This window comes from Malania oleifera, chromosome 6, assembly GCF_029873635.1.
Source record: "Malania oleifera isolate guangnan ecotype guangnan chromosome 6, ASM2987363v1, whole genome shotgun sequence".
Lineage (NCBI taxonomy): Eukaryota > Viridiplantae > Streptophyta > Magnoliopsida > Santalales > Ximeniaceae > Malania > Malania oleifera.
In genome coordinates, this window is record NC_080422.1 from 87,266,630 (window position 1) to 87,290,073 (window position 23,444).

The following is a 23,444-nucleotide window of genomic DNA, read 5'->3' on the forward strand; positions in this document are numbered from 1 at the left end:
TTTAGGCGAAGTGAAACTCTCCGCCTCAGGGCTTACTAAGTAAGGTGAGTGCCCTAATACGTATCAGATGTGACTATACCTGGATGCATAACGTGTTAGGGCAAAGGGAAGCTACCTGTATGGGCTGGTAATCTTCCTTATTCTCAGGAACTTCGCGGGTAAATATATGTTGGAAATTATTGAATTTGAGAAATGGTTTTAAAGCTTATAAAAGCTTGTGTTGTATATCTATATGATTATGAAAATGTGTATATTAGCGTATTTTCTCAGATGAAATGATGATTTGAAAAGTAAAGTGTATTATAACTAAACTCTTATGGCCACACACTGTAAATAATTTATTCCTTCTTACTGAGATGTGTCTCACCCAAATTATCTAAATTTTTCAGGGAACAGGGATAGGCCAGGTGATAGAGTTCCGCGATCATAGGGAGTTGGGACCCTGACACACAGGGTGAGTTTTTGGACTAGGGGGTGTAATTCCCCTAGAGTTGAGTTGTTTTTGAGTTTGTGATTGTGATGTATAAATATGTATGTTGATACTCTAGGTATTGTATTATAACTGATATGTATACTGTCTTCCGCTGTTGGGTTGTATAATGAAATAACTTTTAACCTGGTGCCTTATGCGGGTCAAGTCATATGAATGGTAATAGGGTTGTTGACGTGACCAATTTGTGAATGTTGTGGATGATGAGTGAATTTTTATTAATTATTTTTTTAAAAAAAATTGTACGAAAATCAGGGCGTAACATAAAATACCTTGCATATGTTTGAATAAGATCAGAAAATGATTTCAAAAATTAAGTTAACGATTTTCAAATGTTAAATATTATGTTGATTATAACCTCATGTTAGTCACACGCTGTTTTAATATATTGTTTTTTTTTTCCCTTACTGAGATGTGTCTCACCCGAATATAAATGTATCTTTTTCAGGATTTCCTCGAGATCGAGCTTATAGAGTTCGAGGTTTTATAACATTTTTGGGAAATAGAAAGAGAAAAGGGTATATTTTTATGTTGATTTTGAGATGCATAAATTTATGTTTTATGTTCTATGTTTTAAGTCTTCTGAGAAATGGAAGGTTGTGAATACTAGAAGTGTAGGTTATGTTTTGGAGACATGTATATATGTGATGACAGGTGGTGAATAGTTAATTTGGATTATAGATAGGAATAGTAAACTCTCGTATTATATTTGTGAAGATTATATTTATGTTTTTCCGCTGCGTACATGATATTAGAATGTGGATTATCAAGTAAATGAATTAATTAGTAGCACTCCGGACCCACGTAGGGGGTCGAGGCATTATAGATGGTATCAAAGCAATGTCTAGCCGGAAGTGTGATTAGATTCACATCGCCTGGTTTTGGAAATATTAGAGTATTAGATTAGGGATGATTTACACTAGAATATAGGATTGAGTTGCGATAAGGATAGGGATGGGTAGATTAAGACACCGTTAGGAATTCTGAATTGTGTTTCGTAAGCCTTAAGACAGAAATCCCTTGATGGTCTCCTGTTTTTTTCGGAAAATTATGGTAAATTCATCGATGGTGATGTTTCCAAGCAGAGAAATTAGAACTTGGAATTTGAACTCGAAGGTTAGGTTTGTTGATTTAGGGAGAAAAATCTTTGAAGGAGAATAATTTAAGTGGTGTGATTAAATGGTTTGTGGTCAAGTTAGATGTTTGATATTTAAATTGGAGTATATGAAAATGTGTGGTATGAGATTGGTTAATTGATTTCAATGGTTATGGTATTAGGGTAAACCAGCAAGTACCTCTAGGTGGAGGTGGACCAACACGAGTGTACTCATTGATCCCAACTGAGGCAGATGTTGTCAAGGGCACTGGTATGAGTTTATGATTAAGGTAATAATGATTTAATTTGGTTTTGGATGATTAAGAAGTTTATATGATGATTTTATTTCATTATGGATAATGTACAAATTCATTGGATAAATATTGGGATATGTGAGATGTGTTGAGTTACGAATTCCTAAAATGAGGAAATGATTGATTAGTTGGTAAAAATTTCGAAGACAAAATTCTTTAAAGGATGGGAGAATGTAGTGATCCAAAAATAATAATAATAATAATAATAATAATAATAATAATAATAATAAATTATTATTAAATTAATGAATAAAAAATTAATTAAAATTAATTAATTAAAAAATTATTATTATGAATTAATTAATTAAGTATTATTAAATAAATAATATGATATATATAGATATATGTATATATCAAATTTAATAATAATATAATAATATATAGGAAGTGAAAACTTCCTGAGGAAGAATCTTCCTCAGGAAATCAACAGAAGTCAAACATCTGCCTCCTCCATCCCTCCTTCCCTCTTTTCTCAATTTCTCAGCGGATATTCAACTGATTGGAAAACAAAAAATACCATTGGATTCCTAACTTCGCCACTGATATTTCTACTGGAACAGATTTATCGTGGGACCAGCGTAGGCACCACTCCTTGGAAAAGGTATATTTCTTCTAAATCCTTAATTTCTCCTTAAATATGTCGTTAAATCAACGATCGAGCACTACCATGGGTCCTAGTCGCGATCATCATCATTTTGACCGGAGTAAATTTTCAATTTGGGTTTCTTAAGCCCCACTCCAAAGCGAGAGTGAAATTTAGGGAAATAAGTGAATTGGTTATATTTGAGGGTATAATTATTTATTTGGAATTTATGGGTTAGGGAAATATTAAAATAATATTTTATTTAAGGTTAATTTAATGGAAGTATAATTGTTTATTTCGGGCTCGGGTGAGCGTCATAGGTATCTTTTCGAGGTCCCTGTTAGCGTAGTTCAAGAAACCAGGTAAGGGGAAAAATATATATATTAAACCAATTTTTTTTATGAATTTAATGAAAAATGAATTGTGTTATATATACATATATATGTTTCGGTGTAAGTTTAAAATGCCAACCATTTAAATTATATTTTTCGAACTTAGGGCTGTTTATTATATACGTATATGCAAAAATGGACTGATGAAAATTAAAGGTATTTTTTTGGAAAATTATGTAAGAAATGGAAATTATATTTTCAGTATTCAAATTCTAAATGTGAGTTGGCTTAGTTTACAAGAAATATGTATGAATTTTATTGTTAAACTGTGTGACATGAGTAAATGTAAATTTGGTGCAAATATATGTTAAATGTATGATATGCAGGCTAAGTAAGTAATGCATTGAGAATAAAATATGATATGAACTATGCTATTTATGTATGTTAATGTAACCATGTAAATGTAAAACAACTGAAAAGAGTCGTGTTAGCAGATTCTAGCGCATTTCTATATGGACTAACTGATGACAATTAAAAGGAGCTGCGTTAGCAGATTCTAACGCATATCTATGTGGACTAACAAGCAGCTGTAGTACGAATGAATGAAATGAAAATGGAATGAAATGTGAAATGTGAACGATGTAAATGGGAAAGAGTCACTTAAAGTGAAATGAAATGAAATGTTAAAGTTATGAACATGAATAGATGTAAATGATTAAATAATGACAGAAAGGATAATGTATTATGATATTAAAAGTATTTATACTAGTAGAATATGTTACAATTAGGGTGGGGCATACTTTTCACCCAAGGGCTTGCTGAGAAAGGCGAGTGCACTAGTAGTATCAGATGTAGCAGTAGGCTGCATAAAATACTAGGGCAGAGAGAACCTACGTGTATGGGAGGGTAGATTTCCCTATCCTTGGGACCTTCTTTGGTAAACCTTTGTTTGAACTGTGTGAGTACGAGATCAATCTAACACTAGAGAGCTTATTGAGTAAGGTGAGCGCCCTGATATGCTTCAGTATTGATGTCGAGTTGCCAAATGTATCAGAGCAGAGGAGTGCTACTTGTATAAGCAGGTAATCACCCCTATCCTTAAGTAATCTCGTGGGTAAAATACCTTACATGTGTTTGAATAGGATCAGAGAATGATTTCAGAAATTATGTTAACAATTTTCTAACATTAAATATTATGTTGATTATAACCTCATGTTAGTCACACGCTGTTTTAATATATTATTTTTTTCCCTTACTGAGATGTGTCTCACCCAAATATAAATGTATCTTTTTCAAGATTTTCTCAAGCTCGAGCTTAGAGAGCTCGAGGTTTTATAGCATTTTTGGGAAATAGAAAGAGAAAAGGGTATATTTTTATGTTGATTTTGAGATGTATAAATTTATGTTTTATGTTATATGTTTTAAGTCTTCTGAGAAATGGATGGTTGTGAATACTGGAAGTGTAGGTTATGTTTTGGAGACATGTATATATGTGATTACAAGTGGTGAATAGTTAATTTGAATTATAGATAGGAATAGTAAACTCTGGTATTATATTTGTGGAGATTATATTTAAGTTTTTTCGCTGCATACATAATATTAGAATGTAGATTATTAGGTAAATGAATGGATTAGTAACACTCCGGGCCCACGTATAGGGTTGGGGCGTTACACATGCGACTGACCATTTTTATATTTTTTAAGAACTGCCAAACAGAAAGGTGGCAGGTGCCTGATGGTAGCTTGAAAGGTGCCTGCCTTGTCATCTGAGGCGCCTGCCTGTATTTTTACAGGCGACTGTCAGTATTCTGACTTTCAAAAATAACTAAGATAGGCACCTGACTAGTCGTGCCAGGCGACTGCCACTCGAGAGAATTATAAAAATTGCCAATGGGAAAATTTTTAAAATTGGTTTCTTGGGCTCCAATCTTTTTTTAAACTTGACCAACACTCCAAGTAAACTTGGGGAGTAAGGAATTAACTTTTTAAATTTTATAAATAGCCCCCAAGACAAGGATTTTAATCACCAAGAAATATTTTCAGCAATCTAATACTCTCAAGTGCTTTAAACTCTCAAAGGCTTTCTTGCACACATCTTGCTGCTTACTCAACTGAGTTCTTGCTTATCATCTCACACAAAATTGTTCTTTAAAGTCTGAATCTTTCGATCAAAGGAAGATTAATCCGGTGATAGAATTTCATTGATTTTCAATTTCTTTATATTGAATTTTCATTGAAGTATATTGTGCTGATTGTTGTACTAACCTACTCTATCTAAGAGTGTCTCTTGTATACGAGTTCTCTTCTACTTGTTTCTTGTTTCTGGATAGTTTAGGGCAATTGGATCATTGCAACCAAGCGTGGGGTATCGCTTGGAGACGAATCTCTACCTGTAAAAGAGGGAATTTTAAAAGGTTTGCTCCGTCCAAAAAGGAGTGTTCTAGTGGAATCCTTTGGTGGTATTTGCCAAAGGCGAGGACGTAGGGTGGGGATAAGCCAAACCTCGTAAAAATATCGGTGTTCTTCTTTCTTTACTCTTTATTTTCAGCACCTTTATATAATGTGCTAGGTATGCTAAGTGCAAGATGCAAAGAACAAAACTAAAATTAAAAAGAAGACTCTTAATAAAAGCAAAGTACGTTTTGATTAAAACTTTGCGGAAACCCAAAAGGGAGTACGTTGGTTAATTATGTGCGGAAATCTTAATTAAGAGAGAGCAAATAATTTCATTCAAATACAGGGCTTGCAATTACTCACAAGGTTGCTAACAAAGCAAAAATTCTCAAAAGCTGAAATTCTGCAAGTGCTGCAAATTGTGGTTGATTGGGTATTTTTGATTGGTTAATTTGAGTTATTAATTGATTGATTGTTTGGTTAAGTTTTTTTTAACTTGTGGTGTGTTTAGTTTTCGTTTGTGAATTGATTAACTTAAAAATCAGTGTGTTTGATAAAACAAGTAATTTAAGAATCCATAAGAGGAACTAAAATTTTAATAACCCAATTCACCCCCCCTCTTGGAATAACTGCTTCACTTTCAAAGTAAAACAACATAACCAAAAATTCATAATGGTCATACCGGGTTTGGAAAGTTGTCTTCGGTATGTCTTCCGATTTCACCTTTGACAGATGATACTTGGATCGTAGATCGATCTTAGAGAAGACTTGTGTGCCCTATAGCTGGTCAAATAGATCATCAATTTTAGGCAACGGGTATTTATTCTTCACTGTTACCTTGTTGATTTCTCTGTAGTTGATGCACATCCTCATCTACCCATCCTTCTTCATCACAAATAGTATTGTTGCTTCTCAGGGTGAAACACTCGGTTGGATGTAACCATTATCTAGTAACTCCTATAGCTACTCCTACAATTCCCTCAATTCCGCTGTAGCCATTCGATATGGAGCTTTCGATATTGGCGCCATCCCTGGAGTCAACTCTATAGTGAACTCCACCTTACGATCAAGAGGCAATCCCAACAAGTCCTATGGAAACACATCAAGGAACTCACTTACTGCGGGAATCTCCTCCAGCTTAAGTTCTTCTTTCGACATCTCTTTTGCAAACATTAGGTACCCCTAGAATCCCTCCAGTAGTAACCTCCTAGCCTATATAACTGAAAGGATTCGTGGTGCAGAACGCACACACGACCCTATGAACTTGAATTCCTGCCCCTCGGGAGGCCTAAATACTACCTCTCTCATGTGGAAATCGATACTGGCATAACTAGTTGATAGCCATTCCATCTCGAATGATATCGAAGACATGCATATCAAACACAATTAAGATGACTGGTAATACTCTCCCCTAAATCTCTACGAGGAAGTCTCGAATCACCTTACTACATACAAGTACTAACCCTGACTGTGTAGCTACTGCTAATTCATCATCTAACAGTTGTACATCTAATCCACATAGTTTGATGAATCCCTAGGAAATAAAGGAATGTGTCGCTCCCGAATCAAATAGTACTACAGCTTTATTCAAAAGCATGTAAATATTACATGTCACCACATCTTCAGCATTCTCTGCATCGCTTGGAGTTAGGGAATACACCCTTGCCTGGGTTGTACCCCTCTGAAATCCACCACGTGGCGCCTGAGTACCTCCTCTATATGGCTATTGTGGGGGTGCATTGCTCCTCGGTGTGCCACAATCTTGCATTAAATGTCCTGGCTTACTAAACTGATACCATGTATCTGATCCCCACGAACACTTCCTTGAATGTCCCTTGCCACAAGTAGGACAAGCTGACGAAGATGTGGTACCCTGAGATGTACCACGACCAGTCTCTCGCCGTAAGCCTTCGTCACCACTATATTTCTTCCAAGTGCCTTGCCTCACACTTGAATAAGAACCAAGAGGCGCTGGCCTCTTCTTCTGGATCTGAACCTCTGTGTCCTCCTGCAGGCTCTCCTCTGCCACAGTAGCTTTATCCATTAGAGTAGCAAAGTCATGAAGCTGCAGTATCACTGTCTGCTTCCGGATCTCCTTCTTCAGACCCCTCTCAAACTTCCAGGCCTTCCTCGCCTTATTCGGTATCACAAAAGGAGCAAAACGTGATAACTCAATGAATCGGGTGGCATACTACTGAACTGACAGCTGCCCCTGAGTCAGGATCATAAACTCCTCCATCTTTACGTTCCTGACAATGGCTGGAAAGTACCGCTCAAAGAATGCCTCTATGAAACGGCCCCATGTCGTCACCACTAGTACCGATTAATGCTCCTCCAACATCCTTACTGATTCCCTCCACCTCTCGGCTTCTCCAGTAAATTTGAACGTCGCATAAGCCACCTTCTGCTCTTTCGTACAATGCAGAACAACCAAGATCTTCTCAATCTCCTTGATCCAATTCTCTGCTTGAATCAGGTCTGTACTCCCTGTGAAGGTAGGAGGCTTCAATTGGGTTAACTAATCAATGGAACATCCAATCTCAGTTGTGGGACGGTCCTGCTCCCTAGAATTTCACACAACTTCAGCCATAAGCTACTGAGCGAAGTCCCTTAATACTACTATGGAGTTGCTGCCAGCCTCATGGCCAGCCCCTTCATTGCTAATGCCCCCGGCGTTAGTAGTATTATCCCTAGACTCCATCCTGAAGAAACAATTGAGAAAATTTGTTTAGAATCCTATTTCCTCACATATCTACTGCAACTACAATACTATAAGACTCATTTTAATGAATTAACATCCCTAATGACGACATACTCTGCTAACTCGATACTCTCATTGTAGCTCAAGTTCAGCCCCTCCACTTGGAAACAAAATCGTTGATGGATCGTTATTTTCTCAACCCATTGACTGATCTAGAAAAACACAAAAGTTCGTCAATGGATTTCTGTCTCTAGGTCTACGAAGCAAGACTCGAAAGTTCTATCCTCATCCTATACTCTGGTAAAGTTATCCAACCTAATCTACTGAACCTAGCAACCTAACTTCTGAACATTTGCATAATCAGGTGATATGAATCTCTTCACACTTCCGGCTGGAAATTGTTCTGATACCAATTGTAACGCCCTGACCCTTTAGGTGGGCCTGGAGTGCTACTATGCATACATAACGTAGATATCTCTTATACCACACATACAACCCACCCAAAAAAAAAAACGGGTGTTTCATACTGATCTTCACAGTTATACACAGCGGAAAACATAAATATACATCATCTAATAACACTTACCAGAGTTTCTATCTGTTCCTCACATACAGCCATACATAACTAAAAACATAACCTGCTATTACAATCCCCAAAAAGACAACCTAGCCAAATCCTAGCACATGTACAAGAACTTACATAAACTAACAAAAACAACAACGCTCTAGAATCCTTTAGAAGTCTAGGACCGATTTCCTGTAAGACCTGAAATAAGATTTGTATATTAGGGTGAGACACTTCTCAGTGTAGATCATATTACATCAGTGTGTGACTACATGAGTTTATTGCAGTAAACCAGTTACATATTTAAATCATTCACAAGCCTATAATATAGAAGAGATATATATATATATATATATATATATATAAAATTCCTGCATAAGATAATTCAGCTCATTACAAGTGAAAGTCCCTGAGGTTGGGGTAGGGTATAGGCCCATACATTGTACGATCCCTCGGCTCGGTACTCAAAGCTGTAACTTTGACCATTTTATTTTTAAATCATTTATATGCATAATGAAGTCATCTCAACTTTGAAACATTATAACTACACCATTTACTTCCCCCATGGCACGGGCTGTGCTTTTATAATGCTTTGATCTAGTCCAGGGGTCACCAGGCTAGTCACGCTACTCTCTTTAGTCCGACTTGGTCTACACCACCCTGGTCCATAATCAACCAATGGCCCTTCTTACCAAGTCAACTAGTTCGATACCCACACTCAAGAATAATGTGTGGTTGCACTGTATCTCTCATGCTAGCAACGGAACCATACTCTCTTGGTAACAAACTTTCTCAAGCGGTTCATATATCATATATACAATTTATAACGAAAATACAGTAACCTGTTTTCATTCATAAAGCATTTAAGCAGTTCCAGTATTTTTCACATTTCTTTCATTCATTCATTGGTACAAATCGGCACACACGGCTCTCAGTTTAACCTTGATACATACATCTCGCGGTATTTAACCGACATCTCTTTCTGCATTTTCTGATTACAATTTGGAACTCCAGTTCCCATATCTCATATCAATATTTCTCAGTTCAATATATTTCTATTTTATAACTCATATCACACTCATTTGGCTTAGTAAGCAAAAGTATAGCATATGGTTCATAAAATATAATTTAAATCGAAAACAAGAGTTTCAAGCACTTCCTACTTTAGTTTTAATACAAAGAAATGAGTTTTAGGAAAAATGGAGGCCAAACACCAAAACCCTAGTTTTTACCAAAATCGAAAAATTGAAAAAAATCGACAATTCCACCCGATGAAATTTTCCAAACAAGCAGTCATATTGTACATAATATCCTACAGTTTTACCGGTTTAGATTTCAAAAACAATTGATGTAAACAAATCTCCTTACCTATTTATTGAAAAACACCCGAGACGCTTTTCTTGAGATTAAGAATCTAATCTGCTAGACTTGTAGACATTCGTTGCCTAATCCTCGTAGTAACTTCCGATCATTGAAACGGCCAACGAATGGCGAAGGATCCAAGAGAGAGAGAGAGAGAGAGAGAGTATGGGCATTGGTTCTAGAGAGAGAAAGAGAGGAATTAAGTTTCTTAACAAAGAAGCAAACAAAATATTTTATTTATAGACCCCTTGAACCGATCAAATTCGTCGACGAAATGGCGCCTTCCTTGACGAATCACAGAAGGATGTTCATCAATGAATGAATGGCTTCGTCGACGAACCCTAAACTTGATATTTTTAGTCGTTCTGGATATCTTTGTCGATGAGGTTCTGAATTTCGACGACGAAGCACTAAAGGACCTTCGTCGACAAGATCTTGGAATTCGTCAACGACGCCTGCTAAAATCCCTTTTTTTTTCTTTTTTTCTTATTTAATTTCCTTTTTTTTTATAGGTTCAAGTCTCTACCAAATAAATGAAGAAAAGGAACTCTTTCAATCAACTAATCGATAGACATGTATTTTCATAACCCAAACTCATGTCGTCCATGCCTTCCGACTTCCTCACGTGTAACGCCTTCACCATGGCCTACTGCACAAGCAAATCCTTTACCCTCCTTTGTCATATTCCGATATTTCTTGATCCATCGAACTTGATGATGTCAAACTTTGCTAAAGAAATCCCAGTCATTGTAACGAATAACTCTTATACTAATTTTGTTGTGCCAATTATTGCATGCAGAACCAATCATGCAATACAGCAACTAACGATGAACAATATGAAAACACAATCACAAAGATAATAAGGAAAGCAATAAACACACGACACAAGAATTAACATGGTTCGATAGAATGCTTACATCCACGGGACCAAGAGACAACTGAAATTCACTATCTGTCAAAATTAGGGTTACAACATTGTATTTATACTAACACGTACAGAGTGATTAGAAAATTTCTTAAATACCCATGTACCAATCCCAGAGGATTTGCCTCCGTATCCCCAACCTTTTAATCCTCCCAATTCAAAATTCAAAAATAGTGTTGAGCAAAACCATCGACGGTTTCCTTCTAAAATAACTTCTGTCTAAAACTGTCGATGTAACCGTCGATGGGCTATGCAAAACCGTCAACGGTTTCTTCCTATCATGGCTTCTACCTAAAATCGTCGATGTAACTGTCGACTCACTATGCAAATTGGTTAACGGTTTTCTTCAAACCAACTTCCTTGTTTTTCCTCAACATGCTTTCACCACGCTTATGTTCTACTCGATATGAGTCACATGCTATAACAAAAATTATCAATAGAATCAAAGAACAAAAAATTTTAGCTATCATAATTTTGATTTAAATTCCAAATACAGGATTTTGGGGAACGTCATGGATGCATTTAATTTTTGAAACTTAATTTATTCTTTGGATCATTCAATTGGTTTGATCCTCTGCCAAACTAGCGCTACAAAAATAATACATTTAAGTTAAAAATTTTAATTTTAAAAAATTAAAATGTTAAAATTTCTAGTTTGAGGATGATCATGGTAATGTCTTTGAGTTTTTCATTGATCTCTTTTAAAATTTCATCATCCTTGTCAAAGTATGATTGTTCGGACAACTCTAGAGTCTTCGAGAAACTTGAAATTTCTTTGAACCATTGCTTGAAAAATTACAAAAGAAAAGAAGAATGGGACAATTCCAGATGCTGTTAGGTATGGGATTTGAAGGCCAGTTGTGTTATCTTGCAAATATTTGTTTGTGTGCTAAATTGTTTACTTTTACATATTTTTTCAAAACATATTTTGCCAATTGACAATCTACTCTTAGTAAAAAATTTTGTCGGCTATGCACAATTTTTTAAAGCTCTTCTATGTACCACTTTTCAAAAAGGACTATTTTTTAAATTTACTTTAATCTATGATCCTTCAATCTTCAAAATTTCCTTGACTTGATCAAATTTAACCCTACACAGTTCAAATATTTTTTTCATTATTTAATACTTATGCAATACTAAATAGCCGAATAAAAAATTGTGATGCATGTATCATCAAATTTTACTAGAGTCAATACATGATATTTTATAATTGATTGACAACATAAATGAATATTTTGTTGCAGAATCAGCATGCAAGAAATGTTTTATATAAATGTAGTAACCCGAACCAAGAAAATAAAGAAATAAATAAAAGAAAATATAAAGGAAAAAGAAAACAGAAAATTGGTTTACAAGTGTTGTACAAGTATAATACAAGTACAGTACAAATGTGTACTACAAAGGCGTAGTACAAATAAATAAGGAATGTACAAGTGAATAAAGAATACACGTTAACATGTCAAACAGTTCCTTATAATACGGGACTTTGACTCGAGTGTGAAAATTTTATTAGCATATTTATTGTATTTTTTAGCATTTATATTCTCTAAAAAAATGTTTGGGATAGATCATGGTTGCATTTAATTTCTTTGAAGTTTACATGATTCTCGAACCACTTTAAATTTTCAAAATTTACTCGATGATTTTCAGCCAACTTGAACACTACACAACTAAAAATATTTCACCATTGCTTAAAATTGGAAAATAAAAAAAAAATCACCCAACAAAATTTAATTTAAACTCTAAAAATGTCAAAATCACTAGTTCGATAAAGATGAAGGCCGCATTTAGTTTTTGAATTTAACTTAATTCTCCTACCATCCAAATTTTAAAATTAACTTGATTCTCCACTAAAATTTAGTAGTTGAAATTATTTTTTACCCTCCATTAAAGTTAAGTTAGGCAGCTTTGCAATTTCTTCCCCTATTTGCTTTCTTTTAGCATCTAATTTGTCTTTATACTTTGTCAATGCATTAGAAAAAATCACACTACTTTCCTTCATTTTTATAGCTAGAATTATTATAACTTTAATCAGATCCGACTCACCATCATCACTTCTAATACTATATCTCTGCTTCCTTTTCCTTGAATTATTTGCTGTGTTTGGATGAGCATTCAAAGTTCCACATGCCGTCAATGAATTTACTCCATCATCAAAAATCAAATTTGTCTCATTAATTTCATTTTCTCCAATAGTAGTGTCATGCTTCTGTTCCTTATCCATCTCCAAACATAAGGTTAGTTCTAAAATCATTAAAATTTTCAAACTAACTGACTAGAGTTAGCACCGCATTCAGATTTTTTTTTTTTTTTTAACATAATAGAACCAATAGAATAATTTTTAGTCAAAGTTATAAGAACAAAAAATTTTAGCCACCATAATTTTGATTTAAATATTCCAAATCCATGAATTTGGGGAACATCATGGATGCATTTGATTTTTTAAACTTAATTGATTCTTCGGATCATTCAATTGGCTTGATTCTCGGCCAAACTAACGCTACAAAAATAATAATTTTCAATCAAAATTTCAAATTTTAAAAAATTAAAATATCAAAATTATTTAGTTTGAGGATTATCGTGGTTGTGACTATTTTTTAATTTTACTTTAATCTATGATTCTTTAATTTTCAAAAGTTCCTTGACTTGATCAAATTTAACACTACACGGTTCAAATATTTTCTCATTGTTTAATACTTATACAATAGTAAATAGCCGAATAAAAAATTTATTCTTATTTCCAAGATACCTTTTCAAAAAATTGTGATGCATGTATCATCAAATTTTTCTTGAGTCAAGACATGATATTTTATAATTGATTGACAACATGAACGAATATTTTATTGCAAAGCAACATGCAAGAAATGTTTTATATAAAACTTAATCTTTTATTATAAGTTCCATTTGAAATTAAAAAAAAAATAAGGGAAAGGAAAGGAATATAAAGAAATCCAATTTCTCATGTTTAGTTATCAAGAAAATTGAAATATATATATATATATATATATATATATATATATATATATATCGAATCAATCAACAAAAATTTGGTTTTATACACTATTCACGTTTAATTTTTCATAATTTTTAATCAGATAAGAACAAACTTTTATATTTAGTAGTATTTGATATAGAGAGAAAAATACAATTGAAAATAAGTTTCCTTCTCATTTCCTTTCTTCTTTTGCTCCAAAAATTATTGATACAAATGGACCCTAAAAGGCATTAGAAAGGCATGAAAATAGTGTAATATTGATTCACATGCCCAACACAAAAGAGTTTGTAGAGCGAGATGCTATTGAACCTAAAAAAAAATCCTTTTTTTATTTTTTTATTTTTAAAATATCAAATGAAAGTTTTAATTTTTAAAAGAACTTGCAAGCAATAGAACCTTTTTTGCCCTTTTTTCAAAAGTTGTTCCTGTATACATTCAATTAGAGTATATATGTAATGTCCCGACCCTCTAGGTGGGCCCAGAGTGCTACTATGCATACATAACATGCATATTTCTGATAATACATATACAACTCGCCCAAATAAGGGAAATCGAGTGTTTCATACTGATCTTCATAATCATACACAACAGAAAACATAAACATACATCATCTAATAACACTTACCAGAGTTTCTATATGTTCCTCACATACAGTCATACATAACTAAAAACATAACCTGCTATTACAATCCCCAAAAAGACAACCTAGCCAAAGCCTAGCATGTAGCGACCCAAAGAAATTATAATATTTAAATAATAAAATATGGAGAAAAGGAAATTAAAAGGGGGCTCCGCAGGTCTTCGTCGACGAACCCGAAGCGTTCATCGATGACGCGACATGTTGAGCTCATCAACGAGGGCGCTCTTTGTCGAGGAGAAAATATCGAGATGGGGTTTTTGGATGATTCTGAATTTCGTCGACGAGGAGAGAGTTCGTCGACGAGTTGTCTTCATGACCTCGTCAACGAGGTGACGTGGCTCGTCAATGAGGTGATGTGACTCGTCTACGAGGGTCAGTGTATAAATAGGTCAAATCTTCATTTTTTCCTGAAAACTCATGCGCAGAATCTTCCTTCTCTCTCCTCTTCGGCTCCCACCCCTTCTCTCTTAATTTCTGGGTCCGTTCTTCACCAAATCGACGATCCGAAGCCACCACGACACTCATGGGGAAGTTCTCTGCATATCTGCTGGAGTGGATCGTCGATGGGTCGAGTTTGGAAATTCATCCCAAATTCAGAATAAGACTTTCTACTCAGTATTTGACTTCTTGACAATTGTAGAAAGCGTAGTACGTATAGAAATACTGAAGTTTAATTCTAAGAAATGTCATTTTCAGGGCGTTGAATAGGAAACCCTGTGGGTGTAGGACTGTTTATCATAGGGGCTTTTCAGGAATCAAGTAAGGGAATAAATTAAGCTAAATGTTTTGTGAAAAATAAGTATAATTTTATAACATTTGATTTCAGGGAAATATATGTGTATATATATATATACGATTATGCATTATGTTGGAAAATACTATTGAAAATGATGATATGTTCTAAATATATGTAAAACTCATTCTGTGTGACATGAGTAGAATTTATGATAAATTACTATTTTCTGGGAACATGATATTGATATGGATTTTTATAATGAAAAATCGGCGTACGGGCCGAGAATTATATATGTTTTGCCGACGCACGAGCCAAGCTAAGGATATGTTTTGCCGGCATATAGACTGAGTTATAGATATGTTTTGCCGACGTATGAGCCAAGCTATGGATATGTTTTGCCGGCGTACGAGCCGATGATTTTCATGATATATATATATATATATATATATATATATATATATATGCAAAATGATGTGATGATATTAACTTGGCAATTATTAGTATGAAATATCCATGTATCACAATTTGATTTTATGCTATATGTTATCAGAACTTGGTTGGCTTAGTCTAGGCTAGCACTTGCATGGTACTGCTGCTATGTGTTCATGATCATCATGATATTGTGTTAACGCTGCTGTACGGAGTAGCGTGAGGATGGATAGTCGATGTGATTTTAAGAAGTGTGAGCGCCCCTAGTGTACGGACCAGGTCTAGCAAACCCATGTGTACGGAACAGGTCTAGCAGACCCATCGTACTTACAAATTGTACTTTTGACTTGGTAATGGTCGGCCAACCATTGTCAGGTCCCACCTTCGAGTTACGCAACTCATTCATGTAGGGGTAATACATGACAACAGTCAGTTAACCTACCAGGATTGTTTTCGTATTTATACATGTTTTTCCCAAAAATGATACCGACATATTTACTTGATATGCTTATATATGCTTTTTTGTATAACACGGATAAACTCATGTTGCCACACACTAATATTAGTTTATTCCCCTTACTGAGAGGTGTCTCACCACGAATTACATGAAATTTTCAGGAACCCCTAATAGGAGAGCGGATAAAACTCCGCTGGAGTAGATTCAGCTGACCTACCCTTTTTGAAGGGTAAGTATTTTGCTAAGGTCAGATGGTTTTGGTGAGAAGTGGCTCTAGAATTCTTTTTGAGATGTATATATATAAATACAATGGATATAGTAACTCTGGTATTGAGATGAATGGTGTTATATTTATGATATTAGGATTTTTATGTTTCTTACTGCTTAAATTTCCGTATTGTGTTTCTAATATGTCCCTGGTACCCACGGGTTCAGGTTGATTATGGCCTTTTGGATTTGATATGTTGGTGTAGTATTTTATTATTTTAAAAAAATAAATGGAAATTAAGCAGGTCGTTTCATAGCACATATACAAGAACTTACATAAACTAATAAAAACAACTACACTCCAGAATCCTCTAGAAGTCTAGGACCAGTTTCCCAGTCATTGTAACGAATAGCTCTTATACTAATTTTGTTGTGCAAATTAATGTGTGCGGAACTGATCGTGCAATGTAGCAACTAACGATGAACAATACGAAAACACAATCACACATATAATAAGGAAAGCAATAAATACACGACATAAGAATTAACGTGATTTAGCAGAATGCCTACGCCCACGAAAGCAAGCAATGACTGATATTCACTATTTGTCTAAACTAGGATTAAACCATTGTATTTATGTTAACCCTACACATATAGAGTGATTAGAAAGTTCCCTAAATACCCATGTATCAGTCCCCAGAGGATATGCCTCAGTATCCCCAACTTGTTGATCCTCCCAATTCAAAATTCAAAAATAGCACCGAACAAAACCATTGACGTCGACAGTTTCCTTCTAAAATAGCTTCTGTCTAAAATCGTCGATGTAATCATCGACTCATTATGCAAACCGTCAACGGTTTTCTTCAGACCAGCTTCCTTGTTTTTCCTTAACATGCTTTCTCTATACATATGTTCCACTCGATATGAGTCGCATACTACAACAAAAATTATTAATAGAATCTGTTGGCCTAACAAGGCTTATAACTCTTATTTTGATGATAACAAATCAAGGTAATTTGATATGTTTTCAAGTTGAAATGTTTCAGGAATCAAACGGTAGAAAGCTCAAGTTCAAGCAAATGAAATAAACAAGTGGTTCAAAGCTAAGCTTAAAAGATGTTAAAGTTCAAAGATAGACATATTCTATGAAAGATTAAAGTTTGACAAAATATTATGAAGCTCAAAGTATGTTTAAAGCTCAAATAAAGGACTCAAAGCAAGGACATGCATGAAGACTCAAAGAGTTGAAGAATATAGAGTCTTAAGGAAGTTTTCATGTAAGTACTTCAAGTAAAACTCAATATAAAAAGTATTGAAGCTCTTTAAGGACAAATTAAAATCTTAAGAAACCATTTTGAAAGACCTTGAAATATGATTTCAAAAGTTATAAATAAAGAAGGTCTCAAATGAAAAGAGTTTTCAAAGTCAAATCTTAAAAAAACAAATATTTTTTTAAAAGCTCAGGCGCTTGCCCAACATTCCAAGGCCAACATTCCCACGCGACTGATCATTTTTTGTGTTTTTTAAGAACTGGCTAACAAAAAGGTGCCAAGCGCCTAACAAACGCCAGCCTTGTCATTTGAGGCGTCTGCCTATGTTTTAACAGGTGATTGCCAGTATTCTAACTTTCAAAAATAACTGAGACAAGCGCCTAACTAGTCGTGTCAAGCGACTGCTACTTGAAGGAATTTTAAAAATTGCCAACGGGAAAATTTTTTAAATTGGTTTCTTGGGTTCCAATCTTTTTGCAAACTTGACCAACACTCCAAGTAAACTTGGGGAGCAAGGAATTAACTTTTTAAACTCTATAAATAGCTCCCAAGACAAGAATTTTAATCACTAAGAAATATTTTCAACAATCTAATACTCTCAAGTGCTCTCAATTCTTAAAAACTTTCTTGCTCACAACTTCCTGGTATCTCAACTGAGTTCTTGTTGATCATCTCACATGAAATTATGCTTTAAAGTCTGAATCTTTCAATCAAAGAAAGATTAATCTAGTGATAGAGTTTCATTGAGCTTCAATTTCTTTATATTGAATTTACATTGAAGTATATTATGCTGATTGTTGTATTAACCTAGTCTACGTGAGAGTGTCTCTTGTATACAAGTTCTCTTCTACATGTTTCTTGTTTCTTGACGGTTCTAGGTTATTGGATCGTTGTAACCAAGCTTTGAGTATCGCTTGGAGAAGGATCTCTACCTGTAAAAGAGGGAATTGTAAAAGGTTTGCTCTGCTCGGAAAGGAGTATCTAGTGGAATCCTTTGGTGGCACTGGCCAAAGGCGAGGATGTAGGCTGGGGATAAGTCGAAACTCGTAAAAATCTTGACGTTCTTCTTTCCCTACTCTTTATTTTCAGCACCTTTATATATTGTATTGTATTGTATGTTAAGTGCAGGCTGCAGAGAACAAAACTGAAATTAAAAGAAGACTATTAATAAAAAGAAAGTACGTTTTGATTAACATTTTGTGGAAACCCAAAAGGGAGTACGTTAGTTAATCGTTTTCGAAAATCTTAATTAAGAGAGAGCAAATAATTTCATTCAAATACAGGGCTTGCAATTACTCATAGGGTTGTTAAAGCAAAAATTTTCAAAAGTTGAAATTCCACAAGTGCTGCAAATTGTGGTTGATTGAGTATTTTTAGTTGGTTATTTTGAGTTATTGATTGGTTGATTGATTGGTTAAGTTTTTATTAACTTGGTGTGTTTAGTATTTGGTTTGTGTATTGATTGAATTAATAAAGTTGTGTGTTTGATAAAACAAATAATTCAAGAATCCATAAAAGGAACTAAAATTTTTTAATAACCTAATTCACCCCCCTTTTGGAATAACTACTTCACTTTCAAAATCAAAGAACAAAAAATTTTAGCCATCATAATTTTGATTTAAATTCCAAATCCATGATTTTGGGGAACATCATGGATGCATTTAATTTTTGAAACTTAATTGATTATTCAAATCATTCAATTGGCTTGATTCTCGACCAAACTAGCGCTACAAAACTAATAATTTTCAGTTTAAATGTTTTATTTTTAAAAATTAAAACGTCAAAATTTCTAGTTTGAGGATGATCATGGTAATGTCTTTGAGTTTTCCATTAATTCTTTTAAAATTTCATCATATTTGTCAAAGTATGATCGCCTGGACAACTCTAGAGTCTTCGAGAAACTTGTATTTTCTTTGAACCATTGCTTGAAAATTTACAAAAGGAAAGAAGAATGGGACAATTCTGGATGTTGTTAGGTATTTATATAAAACATTTCTTGCATGTTGTTTCTATAATAAAATGTTCATTCATGTTGTCAATCAATTATAAAATATCATGTCTTCACTCTAGGAAAATTTGATGATACATGCATCACAATTTAAAGGCAAATTGTGTTACCTTGCAAATATTTGTTTGTGGACTAAATTCTTTACTTTTACATATTTTTCCAAAACATATTTTACCGATCGACAATCTATTCTTAGTAAAAAAATTTGTCTGCCACGTACAATTTTTTAAAGCTCTTCTATGTACCACTTTTCAAAAAGGATTATTTATTTAAATTTACTTTAATCCATGATCCTTTAATCTTCAAAATATCCTTGACTTGATCAAATTTAACCCTACACGATTCAAATATTTTCTCATTATTTAATACTCATACAATCGTAAATAGCTGAATAAAAAATTGTGATGCATGTATCATCAAATTTTCCTAGAGTGAAGACATGATATTTTATAATTGATTGACAACATGAATGAACATTTTATTATAGAAACAGCATGCAAGAAATGTTTTATATAAAACTTAATATTTATTTTAGGCTCCTTTGAAATTAGAAAAATATAAGGGAAAGGAAAGAAAAATATAAAGAAATATAATTTCTCATGTTTAGTTATCAAAAAAAATTGAAAAAGAAAATAAAAAATATATTGAATCAATGAACAAAATTTTAATTTTATACACTACTTACGTTTAATTTTTCATAATTTTTAATCATATAAGAATAAACTTTTATTTTTAGTATAATTTGATATAAAGTCAAAAATACAATTGAAAATAAGTTTCCTTCTCATTTCTTTTCTTCTTTCGCTATAAAATTTTGTGATCCAAATGGAACCTAAAAGGCATTAGAAAGGCATGAAAATAGTGTAATATTGAATCACATGTCCAACATAAAAGAGTTTGTAAAGGGAGATTCTATTGAAACTAAAAAAATAAAAAATACCCTAATTTTATTTTTAAGTTTTTAAAATTTTTAATAATTTTTAAAATTTTTAAAAGAACTTGCAAGCAATAGAACCTTTTTTTGCCTTTTTTTCAGAAGTCGTTGCTGTATACATTAAATTATAATAATTAAATAAAAGGAACTCTTTCAAACAACTAAGTGATAGACATGTATTTTTGGAACCCCAAAAAAAAAAAATATTATTCAACAAGCAAGCATACCGCAGTTAATATACAATAAAACCCTACCTTCTTCAAGCTATCTGCTCTGGATTTCGATGGAGTAATTCCAAATGCAACTTAGCATATGAACTTGATGCAGAGGAGGCTGTTCAATCTGTGATTTTTGTAGAGAGAGAGAGAGAGAGAGAGAGAGAGCAATCAGGTGGTAAAAAGAAATGTTCCAACCAATGAAAATTTAATTAAAGATATTAAAAGTTGATAATTCTGAAATATTATGATTGAAAATTTGGAAATTCTACAGTTGAGGATTTACATTTTAAACATTATAATGCCCATTAATGTCCGGATTGATGGAAGATCAACCTCCACCACTATAAAAAGAGACCAGGAGAAGAGGTAAGTATCTCATTCCACCACAAAAAATAAGGTTATTAGTGACGGTTTCAAATTTGTCGCTATATCTATGGTTTCAAATACTTATTAATGACGAATTTTAAAACCGTAACTAATAATGTAGTGTTAGTGATGATTTTACTCCGTCACTAAAATCCTAAGACCGTCACTATAAATTTTACATTTTCTCAGGTCAAAATTATCACTAAAGTCCAAGTATAAGTGACAGTTTTAAAACCATCACTAGCAGTCAATTATTAGTAACGGTTTTAAAACCGTCACTAATGATCACCAGAGCAGCTATTAGTGACGGTTTGTGAACCGTTACTAATAATAGACCATTAGTGGTTCTTAAACTGTCACTAATAATTGACTATTAGTGATGGTTTTAAAATCATCACTAATAGTTTAAAATTAATAATTCTTTTTTATTTCATTCATCAATTCCTGTAAAAACATGTAATTACATTTTAGCATACATAATATTAAACCAAAATTACTAAAAAATTCATAAATTATTCAAAATTCAAATACAAATACAAATACATTATACAAATTCAAATTAAAATACAAAAAAAATCATTCTCTTCAGATAACAAAAAATACAAAAAAAGTTAAAAGCTGCATTCGACTGTAGTGCCTAGCATCGTCCTGATGTAGTGACAATCGTAAATCCTACAAATTAATAATTATAAAAGGGTAATATACGATTTTTGAACATATATGTATACGTACTATAAGTAAAAATGATTTGATAGCAAAATGATCAGACATTTAGACATAATTAAAAAAATGATACAATTTTAAATAGCTAAGTTTTATCACTTAGAATTCACCACACTCGATTTCGACCTCGTATGCCCGACTTGGACACTTGGTGTTGCAATAGACTAAGTTTACTAAGTTTGTTTGTATTATTACTTTACTTCTAAGTGCGGAGAAAGCTCCCGGAGAGGAGTTTTCGAGCACCGTCCGCTCCAGCACATCCAAGTCAATGTCACGGATGTGTTGGGACTGACCCCACTCGGTTTGAATCTCGTATGCCCGACTTAGATACCTGAGTGCTTAAAATGAACTAATTTTACCAAATTCGCCTCTAAGCGCATTATTTTCAATTAGGGATAAATTTTTAGGCACCGTTAGCTTCGGCATGTCCAGTTCGATATCACGGATGTGTCGGGATTGACCCCACTCGGTTTGGACCTTGTACGCCTGACTTGGACACGTAAGTGTTAAAATCGACTAAGTTTGCTAAGTTTGTTTGTATTTTTACTTTGCTTCTAAGTGTGCAAAAAGCTCTCGAGCAGGAGTTTTCGGGCACCGTCAACTCCGGCACGTCCAGGTCAATGCAACGAATGTGTTAGGACTGAACCCACTCAGTTTGGACCTCATATGCCTAACTTTGATACCTAAGTGCTTAAAATGAACTAAGTTTACTAAGTTTGTTTATATTCTAACTTTGTTTCTAAGTGAAGAAAAAGCTCCCGAGGAGGATTTTTTGGGTACCGTTAGCTCCGGCACGTCTAGGTAAATGTGACGGACATGTCAGGACTAGCTACATTCAGTTTGGAGGACCTCATATGCCCGAATTAGACACTTGGGTACTTAAAATGAACTAAGTTTACTATGTTTGTATTCTAACTTTACTTCTAAGTGGGAAAAAAACTCCCAGAGAGGAGTTTTTGGGCACCGTTAGATTCGACAGGTCTAGTTCGATGTGACAGATGTGTCGGGACTGATACAATTTAGTTTGGACCTCATATGCCCGAATTAAACACTTGGGTACATAAAATGAACTAAGTTTAATTACTATGTTTGTATTCTAACTTTACTTCTAAGGATAGAAAAAGCTCCCGGGGAGAAGTTTTTGGGCACCGTTAGCTCCGACACATCTAGGTCAATATAACAGACGTGTCGGGGCTGATCGCACTTGGTTTGAACCTCATATGCCCAACTTGGACACCTGAGTGCTTAAAATGAACTAAATTTACTAAATTTGTTTGTATTCTAACTTTACTTCTAAGTGGGTAAAAAACTCCCGGGAGAGAAGTTTTTGGGCACCGTCAGATTTGGGACGTCCAGTTCTATGTAACGGACGTGTCGGAACTAACCCAACTCAGTTTGGACCTCGTATGCCTGAATTGGACACTTGGGTGGTTAAATTCATTTAAGTTTACTAAGTTCACCTCTGAGCGCATAATTTTCAATTGACATAGAATTTTTAGGCACTGTCAGCTCCAGCACATCGAGCTTAATGACACAGAAGTGTTGGGATGACCACACTCGGTTTGGATCTTGTATGCCCGACTTTGACACTTGATTACCTAAAATGAATTAAGTTTACTAAGTTTGTTTTTATTCTAAATTTGCTTCTAAGTGGGGAAAAAGCTCTCGAGGAGGAGTTTTTGGACACCGTCAGATTTG

The 23,444-nt window shown here is 34.0% G+C and overlaps 1 protein-coding gene across 1 annotated transcript; it reads right to left on the bottom strand.

Annotated features, from left to right (window-relative positions):
• Positions 1–6,932: 6,932 nt before the first annotated feature.
• LOC131158684 (uncharacterized) lies at positions 6,933–12,986 on the bottom strand. Its single transcript, XM_058113551.1, has 4 exons — positions 12,809–12,986; positions 7,557–7,696; positions 7,402–7,458; positions 6,933–7,343 (listed from the first exon to the last, which is right to left on the bottom strand). The coding sequence occupies exons 1-4, from the start codon at positions 12,984–12,986 to the stop codon at positions 6,933–6,935; spliced, it is 786 nt and encodes a 261-aa protein (XP_057969534.1).
• Positions 12,987–23,444: the final 10,458 nt, after the last annotated feature.